Source organism: Apteryx rowi, unplaced genomic scaffold, assembly GCF_003343035.1.
Source record: "Apteryx rowi isolate R43461 unplaced genomic scaffold, aptRow1 scaffold_595, whole genome shotgun sequence".
In the NCBI taxonomy this organism is placed as follows: domain Eukaryota; kingdom Metazoa; phylum Chordata; class Aves; order Apterygiformes; family Apterygidae; genus Apteryx; species Apteryx rowi.
The window spans coordinates 134,607-147,833 of record NW_020450866.1 but is presented as its reverse complement, the minus strand read 5'-3'; the positions used below and the strand labels follow the sequence as shown (position 1 = coordinate 147,833).

Here is a 13,227-nt window from a genome sequence, read left to right as displayed (position 1 = left end):
TGCCATCTTGATAGGAACTTGATTACGAGATCCCTCTGTTGCACTTCAAAGGTGTGAGCCAACTCATGACAACATACCCAAGCCAAGGTAAACTCAAGCACAAGAACAGCACAGCTAGAAAGACAAGATTCCAGTATGGTTTCAACAAATGTGACTGAGAACTTCAGGAAGTATCCAGCAACTAGCCCCGTCTTACAATCACCCCTTTGGGCTGTAGTGCAGACTGCCTATATTCTTCCTGTTTTCATGTGGCAGGAAGAACAAGCTGGCAAGCAAGCACTCAGATCTGTGGCATGCCAAATCCAGCTTTCCCAATGGGACAGCTGGGAATGTAACTTCTACCATGTGTTATGACTCTTAAATGAAAGAAACTTCAGGCTCCTTTCAGCCACCTAAACTTTTTTGTATCCACTCCCTAAATAAGGACTTACATCAATCCATCACTGTCAACATAACCTAGCTTTCTTGACTGTTTTATCCACCTTGTTGCTCAGCCCCACAGTCTCCCACACTTAATTTGTGTACGCACATGTTCCCAGCAGCAGCAACTCCTTGCTCTGAAATGGGCTAAGATCATACTTGGGAAAAGCCATGCAGCTGTTAAGGTACAGTTTGCTTAGCACTTTGAAGTAGTTCACTTCCACAGATAGTGCATGAACCCCAGTTTGGGAGCTGTTATACATGAAACTTAATTCAGCTCATGCACTACAGAATCAGAAGCCCTATAGCTACCTGAAAAAAGGAAACTGTTTTGCTTATTCCCTTTATGACTTCTTTCTGGTTTGCTGAAACTACCCATATAATACCCACACCTGAAATGCAGATATTCATTAATACAGGGTTTTAACCAAGCTAGGGTGCGCCTCTTAGTCTACAATTCAGCATGCATTATGTGCACTGCAGAAACATCAGAAGTGAGACACTTTGAACCAGCTTTTGATTAAAAAAAGGGGGGGGGTGAAATTCAATGTTCTTAACTGATAGAAGAGACAGACCTCTTACTATGAAACTGGGGTCTCACCTGGTCTTCTGCCCTCACAGTCAACGTATCTTGGTTCAGAAGATGTGTCACACGCTTAACATCAAGCTGAAGAAACTCATCTGTCTTGTAAACTTCAGTAAAATGCTGATGGATAAAGTCATCTGCAGTGGCTTTCAGTTCTGGACAGTCTAGGCATTCTGCTAACACACTTATACCTAATGAAGGAAAGAAAAATTAAGAAAAAAAACTTTCCAAAGCTTGAACTGCAATTACTTTTAATATATTCAAATAGAATAAAAATACTATAATGTCAGAGATGCTTATAATCCCAATTTAATATTTCTAACCGTGTTTTCTGTGTTTTTCTTTATTATTATGACATGCTGTTATAACTCAACTGCAAGTCAAGACAAACTAAGACAAGCACAAACTTCTGATCCTACCGCTACAAACTAATTATAGAGTCAAGCCTGTAGCACTTGCTATATTAATTGTTTGTCCAGTACTGTTTCCTCACTATTTCTCTCCCCATTACAAAGCAGGCAACAACAGTACATTAACTAGGTCTGAGCCATACTACAACAATACAGTAACCACAGCAGCTTGAGAGACTGGACCCAAGTTTTACTGACCTCCCCTAAGCTGCTCATGCAGCAGCAGTCACCAGCCAAGCCCAGTTCCTGCAACAGCCATAGTGAACAAGGATTTTGTGTAGATAGCAAAATCTGCTGCAGGCCAACACAAAAAAGTCAAGTTGATACTGCTGCATGTTGGCATAGGGGTATAAATAACAATCACTACTGAAAACTATTGTTTCTGAATTTTCCATTAGTAACCAGGTATAAGCAGGAGAAAGTCAGCACAGCTATCCAGCAGCGACTGTTGCTCAGCTCACTACAGTCCTTCCCCTCCTCCTTCTAGGGAGGAGATGGCAGGTTGGATGAAAGCAAACCACTAGCCAAATGCAGCCCACAGGTCTGCAACTAGATCAAACTGCCCTAAATAGTAAAACACAAACTACAATGATCAAAATGAAAGTGTATGACCTGCTTTCCAGAAGAAAAACAGAAAAGCTTGACAAAATTTCAAGAGATTCAAAATAAGCCATGACTTCTTTCAAATTATATATATATTTAAAATAAACTGTGGGCTTGCCTATGAGTCTGCAACCAGAACAGATTTCAACTTGTAAACAACATCTTGAGGAAAACTTCATTTAACCTTGATCTCCCTTTTTGGCATAAATTAGCTACAAAGTATGCAAGTGTTAGAGTGTAATTAATTTTCTATTTAACAAGAGGTTTGAATATGCCTCAAAGCAAGCATAAGTGACACTCTCCTTAGGAGATAATGTCTTCCTGCCAGCAGTGTCTCAGGGCCACAGTTGTACTGCACTGAAGTGTCAGCCGAATCATTATAATTCAGATACTCTGCAAAACATTCCTATTGCTATTATAAACATCTAAAACATCTGACTGAGATGTCACTAGAAGAATTACATGGTAAATGTCAACAAAAACCCCTTTACACGCATTTAATCAGAGGTTAAAGACAAGGTGCTGCAGATCTTGAAGAGCATCAATAAGCACCGAGGTCTACTCATTGTTTTGTAACATGGAGTTCACATTAAGGCTACAGAGCATAATAAATATCAGACACCTGACTAGATGACATGGGTAGATTTTTAGTATTTCAGTCAAAAGAAGGTGCAATTAAAAACAAAAGTAATCTAAACTTATCCTGTTCATACTTTTAGAAGATATGCTAGTTTTGGAGACATTACAACTGTGTCAAATTCCATCTCCAAGTCCGGTAACAACTGAAAGCTCCACCTTACTAAACAACTAAGAACCTCAAACATGCAAGAAGCTCCAGATTGTGCTGCCAGGCTGGGATGAGCCTTAAAATCAGCAGACCCTGATACCGGCAAAGGCAGCTGCCAGACTGTTTTGCTTATACCAGTGACAACCATTCACATTTATGATTTAATGATTTTGATGTGTCCTCATTTATCAAAATCTTACTGTCTTTTAGAAGAGACTATTCATTTTTCAAGAACAGTCAAGTTTAAGAAAAGATTTTTTTTTTTTTTTTTTTTTTTAAGTCTGCATTTCTCTTACCAAGACAATTTGAAGCATCAACTTGCTCTTTCAAAAAATCCACGCACATTTTTTTCACAGGTTCAATTTGATATTGGTTTGCTGCATCTAGTAAAGACTGTACATTATTGCTGTTAACAGAAATTCTGCAAAACAGAAGGTGCAAAATTAGTATCACTAAAACTACCTATTTTGTTGTAGTCAAAAAACTCACTTAAACCAATTTACATAAATGGCAAAATTATTTCACTGTTATTTCCTCAATCATTCTTCTCTCCACATAAGCTTAAGACGATGGTCTTTCCAAGCTGCTTTAATTTACAAACTGCTTTAATTTTAGATATTTTACTGAGGGAGGGCAGGAAGTCAACAGGTCTAGATTCTAAAGACTAAGCCTTAAACACAGGCCATTTGCAGACAGTCCAAATATAGTACTATCGCTTTGACTTGTATGATTAACTATTTTCACAAAAGAGAAGGAACAGAACTTTTTCTGACAGTCTCCTATTCCCAAACTAGCCTCAGCAAGATCCGTCTAAACTCGTTGTCAAGACTGCTCTGGCTGATTTGCCTGGAGTGCACAAGCAGAAAAGCCAGTTTAGCAGCACATCTCAATAGAAGGTCCAGAGCCCACAGACAAGGATTTGGGCTCCAGCAGGGGCAAGAGTGCGGCCAGGGTGCTGACATAAGCAGTCTCTCACTGCAGGGGGAGCACACAGCAAGATTCCTCTCAAAGAAAGGAGAAAGCCTTCCTAAGAAGAGTTAATCCTATCAGTACAAAGATGAAGGGACTGCCATCCACCAAGCATGAGAGCTTGTTGCAAAGGCCTGTCCACAACCCTAGTCATCTGAACAAGCTCTGTATAAACACTCTGCTTTTAAACAGCACTGCAGGCAACTAAACACATGGGCAACCTCAGACAGAAGGGAAATGCAGTTCACAGAGAACAGTCCTAGCCTGTCCAGAGATGAAGGTATAACTCCAGAAAGTGTTTCTCTGTGCTAGCTACTATGGTCATAAAGAAAACCCCTGCTGATATCAACAAGGGCCTGAATTCCAGAGCAATGGGAAATATCATTCGACTCCAACCCTGTAGTCAGAAGCCTAAAGTTCTTAGAGTTGCTTTCTAGAGGCAACTACCACTCACTTTAGTCAACAGGAAGCTCTACTAACTAAATTAAGCAGTGTGAGCATCCCTTTTCAAATAAAGGGGAAAAAGGGGAGGAAGATAGAGAAGGTCTAGTCACATCAGACTTTAAAGTATTGTAATAGTGAATTACAAAAGCATTATTTTAAGATTTTATCATTTACACTTGGCAGACTTCCTAGCAAAAATGTCAAGCAGTTTTAAATAACAAACTACCTTGCAGTATACGCAAACTCCACAAGCTGTTCAATAATGTCAGGTTCTGCATCTTTTAGCTCCACTTCAAAGGACTTTGATTCAAGCATATTTGCTGCAAATAGAGTAACAGACAAACTACATCAGTAAGTCACTCCAGTTATTGTAGATTTTGCAAAGAGTACAAAATAAAGTGATCAAACCTGCTAAAAACCGCACACAGCCAATTTCTGTTTTCCCAGGATTACTAACAGGAGTCAGGGAGGGCAGGAAGCAGTGGGACAACCACGATAACTAGCGGGGGAGGTTGCAGTATGAAAATTATGCTATAAAATGTATTTAAAAGGTCAGAGATGCTATTGGCTATAGTGTAGAGACTGCCAAGCTAGCATTGCCAAAGACAGGAAGCTCACATTGCGCTGTCAAAAACTATTTCCATATTCAAGCTGATAATATACAGCCAGATCAGACCTCTCTACACCCAGTCACAGCACTGTTAAGCCACCCGCAGATAATTACATGTTGGCCAATAGAAAACATAGTTATTTTACTCTAGCACAATGATTTTACTTTTGTATGTCTTACCCATAACTTGTAACATAGACCCTAAATACCTGAATTTATAAAGACAGTACAAATTCAAGAACATTTCTATTTCTGAAAGCCTGCTTTGTATGTGGAAGTGCCTAATGGTGGGAAGAGATAGGAAGGCATAAGTTAGACTCCCAAATAGCAGGTTAGAGAAGGGAGACTAACTAATACAGTGTATGAGCCCCAAAGAAGAAAAGGACTTGCATATGTAGTAACCACACTGATTTAATCATGAGAGATAAAAAGAAAATGAAAGGAAGGGTGAACAGAGATGAATGGAAAAAAGATACAAACTGAGGAAATCTACACTTACATTCATCCCTCTAATTATTTTTATAGAATAAACAGCTCATTAGCTGCAAGTCTAAGAGGACATGGACATAAAAGCCTACAAGAGTTAATCAATTTTGAAAAGACTTACTAGTAAACATCAAGTTAAAGAAGTGGCTGGCTGAGGCAAGCACAACACGGTGAGCTGGAATCTTTCTTTCCTGAACCATAAGAATGACATCACAGAGAGTCTTCTAAATTAGAGAGGGGGAAAACAAAACAAAACACACAGATCAGCATTTCAGAAACACTTTCAAGAATATTCTTCTAAAAACAGGTTATAGAAATCCATTGCTTTCTTACTCCACATTAACTCATAACAGCTTATCACGTAATAAAAAGATCAGAAAATAAAAAAGTAAGCTCAGTAACCTGAAGAACTAGTGAGCTTCAGTTTTCCTATGAACTTGCATCTTAAGGCTGGTCACTAACAAGACATGAGCTCTGACTAAAGCTTTTCTTGTGGCATTTGTATCAACTTCCTATAGCCTAGACTCTGCAGCATCTAACAGGGGCTGCATTTACATTAGGAGCTCTCATCCCTACTCAGCTGCTGATTTGTATAAAACACACAGGAACCGCGTATCTCATGACAACTATCATATTACCCAACCAGAGTGAAAATGATGACCAGATTCAAAGCATTCAGTGGAACATTTTAAAGAGAAAGATATCCTAAAAATACTACTTTTAGGTAGAAGTGCTTGACTGGTCACATCTAATTAACAACTAGTTAGCTTTCAGACAAACAAATATTTTTATTCCTCACTTGTTCACCATTTGTATGTAATCAGTTTCTCACACTTGAACAGTCAGGCAGTAAGAGGAAGGAAAGTGACAGCTTACAAGTTGGAAGACATTAGGCAAAAGTAATGGACTGGGGTAAAAACCACATTGTTTGAATAGATTTTAAAATGATATCCCTTTAAGAACATATTGACTGACCTAAAAGCACACCATACTGCAGTTACTTGAGAAATCCTCTTACTGAGAAAGAAGAACTGGGCAGCACTGCTTCCTAAAAACAGGACTCCATTTTCTACTATCATTTTTCTACTATCAACAGTTCGTGGAACTATTTTGGAAACACCTGCCAAAACCAATCCCAAAACTAACCACAGAAGAAGAGCATTTCTATTGTGGGAGGAAAAAACACTTGAACAGAGCAGTGTTACAATTTTTTCCACATGTAGACAATATTATCCAAGCACAACTCACAAGGTAGATAGTCCAGATATACAGCCAACAGCCAAAAGTCTTTTAAATAAACTAAAGAAAAACTTTCATTTGGTAATTTTTAGGCCCTTAAAGGAAAGGACACTCATCAGAAGCACTTGCTGGACAAAATACACAACAGTAACACATATTTAAAAAAAATTGTTTGAATTACAGGTATACATTGCGGGGGGAGACAGAAGGAAGGAAACCAACCTTCTTTATACATCCATGGCTTTAAACCATTTAAGATTGAATTAACATTAAAAAAAATAATCAAAGACCCTGTGAGAAAAGCTAAAGGGAATTTTTTAAAGCTGAAATTCCTAGCACATCTTGTTCAAAACAAGTGTTGAAAACTAGCAGTACAAGATACTGCAAAACTACGTGGGCGAACTTCACTCAGACTTGCAACTGCTGCTGTATTCCATGCTGTGCTTCTAAGTGTGTTTAGTGCCTTTTGAAATCACACATCTCAGTATTTGAAGTATCTAGGACATTCTAAGATCTCTCTGGATGTGGAAAAAAATATCTGTCAAACAAAACAGACTTTATCCTCATCTTTTTCATTTTGTCTTCTGCGATGTCTGGCTATAACTGCTCTATTTCAACTACTGTTCTTTCTGAGAATTGCTGTACTTCTTTCTTGCAGGACCCAGGTGTATCAGTCAGTAGCTTCAATGAGCCAACAAGTGACCTGTGTTGCATCAGCCATAGGACACACCCCAGCGCAAGTCTGCATTAGGGCGTTGCATCTTCTGAATAACAGGTCCAGTGACACCTTGCATCTCTGTCCCATTTTTATCCTTAATTACTACACTCCTGGCTGGTCTCCACCCAGCTACAAGGTCACAAAAAGCATTTACGCACATGCTGTCAAATAGCTCAGCAAAATCCACAAGGATATGTACTGTCTTATTATGGAGATTAGCAAGAAGTTCTCTATGAAGTAAATGTACTCGCCTGCAATATTTCACCTGTCTCACCAGTATTAAGTGCATGCATACCCAGTTTACTTTAAAATCCCCTATGCTGGGAGGCCATCTCTAGATCAGTTTACACAGCCTCTTTAAAGTTAGCTGTACTTTCAAACCCATTTTCCTGGGCTTTCAGCCCATTTTTCTAGAGCATTAAACAAAGGCAGATAAAGCAACGTGCATATGTAGCATTATATATTTCCACCAAAGGAAAAAGTTTTAACTCATAGCACACTTAGGTTTTATAACCACAGCACAGTTCTTGACTTATCAATGTACAAGAAGAGCTGTCTATAAATCCTCTTAAATTTCAGCACAGCTAGTCTGCTGAACTAGTACATTTTCCTCTGGTTCCAGCTGACTTCCTATTTTTATCCTATATCATCTCCCTCCCTCTCCCTCCCACTAATAGCTAACCCTCTCCTACAAACAACTCCTGAAAGGATCAAGGATGTCATGAACTATGTGAGAATTTCTGGAGTGGTGAAGACTAAGTTTGGGTGGGCTGAAGCCACCATCTGAGGTCTGCTTGGAAGTTTTTAGGAAACTCCAGTGGCAGGCAAATTTGAAGCAGCAGATGCTGCCCTGGTGCGCCAGCTTTCAAGACAACCAAAAGCACACACAGATTTCACAGCAGTTAAGTTTGATTCTCTCTCTCTGCTTAGAGTCACTCGTAACTAGATCAGAGCTGGCACTCTGCTATACTGAATGACCAGGTCAGAACAACACGGTGCCATGTTATTGGAGCAGAGACATAGTCAAGAACTGGAATTTCCTTGTGCTAATGGCTGTACATGCATCTGAAAGAGGGTCATATTTCCTCTATCTGCTCAAAGTATAACAGGATCTAGCATCCCCTTGTCAGCAAATACAGGAGTGTGAGCTAAATTATGAATAGCTGAGTTACGAACCCAGCTACACCTTGGAGTATGTTTACCCAAATAAACAGAAACAAAACCCACATACAGGAAGTGGATCACAGGCTTATGTCTCTGTGTACCTCTTTGCACTCCATTACCAGAAATCATCACAAATATTTAATTTAAACCAATTTGTTTTTCCATACATAGGAGCTTAGTCAGATGGCATGTTTTGTGTACACAAACGGATGGCACATTAGTGAGAGAAGAACAGGGACAATGCGATGGACAAAAGCAGAATCACCATTCTGGTATCACTTGCTAGGCCACGACCCATACTGCCAGCATACACACTAATAAAAACCAGACTGAGCCTTTGGCAAGACTAATACTGGGAGATGAGTAGATAAATTGTACAAGACATAGCATGTGACAGTGTCATGCAGGAAGCCCCCATCTGTTCTAGAACATTCAGTTCTAGAGTCAGCTTTGATTCTGGCTCCATATCACACCAGTTCCTCTGAGGAGGAGAAAGATTTCTTTATGCCCAGGGAGTTACAAAGACCATTCTTCTGCTCTTGTATCACACCTTTAAGTTTGAGCTTTTTAAGAGGAAAAAACATCTTGCAGCAGTTCTTTCAGTTCCGACAGTTCAATGGAAATCTACTTGCATAATTATGATTTTGGTTACCACTGTTGCTCTACTGGTAAACAGAAGAGTCATCTTTGATAATCATTGGACTATTAACCTAAGAAGCTGACAAGCCCAAAAGCTCAGAATTTCTAAAAATGAGGTTGCTCCACCTATCCACTCTCCTATGCAACTACTGGCTTCTTAATAAGAGTCAGATATACTCAGTATGAAGTGCAAGAAACAAAATACTACCTGTGAAACTGAGCTGTGGCTTCAGTTCTCCCTCTCCTCCTGGTGCTACTTCACTATACTGACAATATTTGCAGAGGGTACGCAGTCAACTTGATTAGAGAACAGTTCCAGGTTAAAATTCAGCATCACCATCTTTTTACTCCCCTCTGTTTTTTCCTGGAAAACAGCTATGTGAATACTATTTCTAACTGAATAAACTCAGCAAAAAATTGCAGCCTGACTTCTGCCCTAATATAGGCAAGATGTCAGATAAGGAAGCAGGTCCACAGTGTCCCTCTCTTCAGCATCAGCAGTAAGGCACAGCAAGTAAAATCTAAACCTGTTGTGCTTGTTATGCCACTGCATGGAAGTATTTCAGCAGTTACTTGTACAGCGGCCTAAGCCTGCCGCAGGCATTCAAACTCTCAGCATTTGTTTTGGTGGTATCTTCCTCCCAAGTGCGTTAAGAGAGATTATTCATGAGTTAGACTCGGAAGATGGGGAGAAAAAAAAGAAAAGAAAAAAACCCTTCACATGGGATGTAAGATCTTTTAATAAGGCAGCGCTGCCAACAGGCCCCGGAGGCCGGCCCCGGCGGGACCCCCACCCTGCACCGTGAATCCCCTGCGCGGCTCCCGCAGGCGCCCAGCGCCGGCCCGGCGGGGCGGTCCCGGGCGGCCGGGGCACCAGCGCCGCCCCTCAGGGGGCCCCTCGGGCCGGGACCGGCCCCGCGGCAGCCGCAGCCCCGGGCAGCCCAGGCCGCTGGCGGCTGCGGCGAGGGGCCCCGCGGGCCCCGCCGGCCGTACCTGCTTCCGCATGGTGTTCATGACGCCCATGAAGCTCGCCAGCAGCTTCGCCTCTTCCCGCGCCGCGAGCTTCTTCTCCGTCTTCTTCTTGCTGCTCTTCTCCGCCCCCGAGGCTGCCATGCTCCCGCCGCCGAGACCAGGGCCGCGCCACCGCCGCCGCGGCACATGCGCCGGGCCCGGGCCCAGGCCGGCCAGCTACCGCGCCGCGCCGGCTCCCGCCGCCGCTGGGAGCCGCAGGCGCCCACAGACCTAGGAGGAGGAGGAGGAGAAGGAGGAGAAGGAGGAGGAGCAGCAGCAGCAGCAGCAGCAGCAGCAGCAGCAGCCGCCGCCGCGCTCCGCGTCCGCCGGTGCCCGCGGCCAAAGCGGCCGTCCGGCGCGGGGCGGCGCGGGGCGCGTGACGCCATCGGCCGGCGCACGGCCCCAGCGCGAGATAAACAAAGAGCGGAGGGGCTTCGGCGCGTCACGTGGCAGGGCTGGCCCGCCGGTGGGGGGCGCCGGGTCGCGCGTGCGCACTGGCCACCGCGCGGCCGCGCCAACGGCTCGCGCGCTGAGAGAGGGAAGGGGGGGGGGAACACTGCGCTATGGTGGGGGGTCCTCTGTGTCTGCGGCCTGGTCTCCCGACCGGCAGAGCTTGTTTCTTCTTATGGCACTTTGGTCTGTAAGCATCGTAGGGCTCTCTGACTAATTGATTCTTAGGCAGCTTAAAAAAAACAACAACAACACTGCAGTGCAGATAATAGAATACAGTTTTTTGGTGTGTTTTCTGTGAAAGCGCCATTTCATGCCATGAGCAGTGTTCATTTACCCTGGAAGGAGCTCAGGGCTCTGGGACATAAGGAGCCCCAAACCTCTGTTGGTTAGGAGTGCACTCCTCTCACGCAAAGGCTTGGATTTGGTTTATTTTCAGACAGCAATTTGGGCTCAGTTCCTGCCTTATCTAAGGGGTTTTGAAGCTGCATTGCTCAAGGGACAGCTCGGGGGTTGGAGGGGTTGTTGCTGACCATCTGTGTGTACGAGCAGATGGGGGCCCCTGTCAACCCTTGTTTTAAGGCCCTCTGGGTTGGTCTCCCTTTGATAAGGTAGAAGGGTGACACATTTATTTGGACTGAGAAAGGAAACATGTGAAGCAAAGATAATCACACCCCTCTTAGTGATTGTGTCCGCCCCGCCTTCCGAAAATACTGCTTTGGCCAAACTGTCTGTTGCTTTTGACCTAAATTTGTGAATAGAGTGATGACAAGCAAAACTTCATTTTTTTGCACATTTGTATACTATTTCCAGGTTTAATCTGACAGATCTCACATTTTTAAACAGCTAAAAACTGTGACTTGAAGGGAGAGACATTTGTGCATGGAATAAAATGAGTTTTTGTGTTTTAATTAAAATAATTAGTTCTTTTGGTCTTGTTACCTCTTACCTGGTAAATAATAATAATATGTGCTTTGTGCACTGTGTGATATCATGTGGTTCTGCCGTGCAGTTATAAGAATTAGTATGTACTTGTAATACATTTATCCTTTATTTCATTGAAACATGGCTAGTCACATTGACAGAGCTATCACTTGGTTTTCTATATCGTATTAGATAACAGTAAAAAGAGAAACGAGAAGGCTACACCTCTCTTGCCATGGTAGTAACCTATTATCTCTGGTCTTAGCAGTTCTATCGTAGTGAGAAACTGAGAAAACTGGGACTGTGCATCTGGCCAATTTGAAATTTCGCAGTGTAAAGAAGCTACCTTTGGAGTTTTAATTTCAGGTCAAAATCATAAGATGCCTGCTTTATGTTTGGGATACATGAAAATAGCCGTGTCAGAGCCCTGAGCACTCCCCTTCTAGGAGTTTAGTCCATCATGTTAAGGAGTTTAACTTGCTGAGTTCAAGGTTAGCTCCTTCACTGATGAGAGGTGTTGTGAAGAAAGCTGAAAGCCAGGACTGCTTCTCCTTGCCCTTGGGAGCTACTTTTAAGGAGCGGCTTTACCACTGGCCCCCACCTGTGCTTTGCCACTGTTGGGTAGCAGCTGTGTCCGCACCTGGTCTCATAGTTCCTCAATCCTGACCCTGACCCACACCTGCTGGCTGGGCTCCCTGGCTTGCCCTTGGACCTACCTCGTCCCTGCGGACTTGCCAGATGACCACCCAACTGTGTCTGACCCTGGTCACTGCCTCTGGACCCAGTCCTGACCCTGACTTGCTGCTCTGCATCCTGGCTGCTTGTTGGTGAGGTCACTGCCCCTGCCTGCCCTGGTATCGTGCTCTGCTCCTGGCTCCGCTCCTGGCTCACCCTCTCTTGTAGAGCAGCTGGCCCTYGCTGTTCCCTCACAAGCTGTTCATGTAGTACGTTGGCCGTAAGGAGTGAAAACCTCACCAAAGAACCTGGCCTTGTGTGACACTGCCCATTACTGTGTATGGAGATTGCCTGGATCACAGGATTACCCTCGTTCTGAAATCTCATTGAAACCACTCACCATATTTGGGAATGGTTGACCCCTCATTTGAACCTAATCTGGATAAGGACATCATGTTATCTGCCTGTTGATGTGACAGGCACCTCCTTGGATATCTAGGGTATCACAGAATGACTAATTCTATATATTAATGTTAATCATTCTAATCATTAGGTGAAGTAACCCTGCCAAACCCAGGGACAGTGTAGTGCAAACAGGGTAATATAAGAATGGTTATCAGTTTATCTACATACTATCTATCTCTAAGTACTCTGAAAGTATCTAAACCACAAATAACCACAGCCTTTTCTCCTTTGAAGCGAACTAGGAAAAAGGTTTGACTTGACTGTAATTTACTTTGCATAAATGTCGGTGCTACATTTAGAGAGAGTTTTAGATTTAGTTTAGATTTAAATGCTTGTAAGGTTAAATGTCCATTTAGCTGGGATGAGATTCCTTTTTTGATGAAAACCAGTTAGCATCAGTGTGTTTGTGTGTGTGTGTGTACATACATGCACTGCTGTGTGTAATTAAGCAAAACTGCAGAGGAAGAACTGAAGAGGAAGAACAACAAGATGAAAAAAGTACATGTACTGAGGTCCTAGATTTCAGTGTAAGGAAGATATCAGAATCTTGGAGAGATGGCAGAAAATAATATAATATCAGGGACAAATTATCTTATTCAGAAATTTGAGCTGAGGATTGGAAAAAAG

The 13,227-nt window shown here is 42.7% G+C and overlaps 1 protein-coding gene across 7 annotated transcripts in view; it reads right to left on the bottom strand.

The window, feature by feature from the left end:
* KLHL7 (kelch like family member 7) overlaps positions 1–10,403 on the bottom strand; it is a 28,749-nt gene extending 18,346 nt beyond the window's left edge. For 3 of the 7 annotated variants that reach the window (XR_003256175.1, XR_003256174.1, XM_026082840.1), the window contains exons 1-5: positions 10,069–10,402; positions 5,437–5,539; positions 4,446–4,539; positions 3,103–3,227; positions 1,022–1,197 (exon numbers count right to left, since the gene is read on the bottom strand). Coding sequence is in view for 5 of the 7 variants with exons in the window: in XM_026082840.1 (XP_025938625.1) it covers positions 1,022–1,197; positions 3,103–3,227; positions 4,446–4,539; positions 5,437–5,539; positions 10,069–10,188 (618 nt within the window). In the remaining 2 variants the exon portion in view is untranslated. Of the gene's footprint in view, positions 1–1,021; positions 1,198–3,102; positions 3,228–4,445; positions 4,540–5,436; positions 5,540–9,283; positions 9,440–10,068 lie in introns of all 7 variants that reach the window. The other 4 variants (XM_026082842.1, XM_026082844.1, XM_026082843.1 and 1 more) reach the window with 4 other exon arrangements.
* Positions 10,404–13,227: the final 2,824 nt, after the last annotated feature.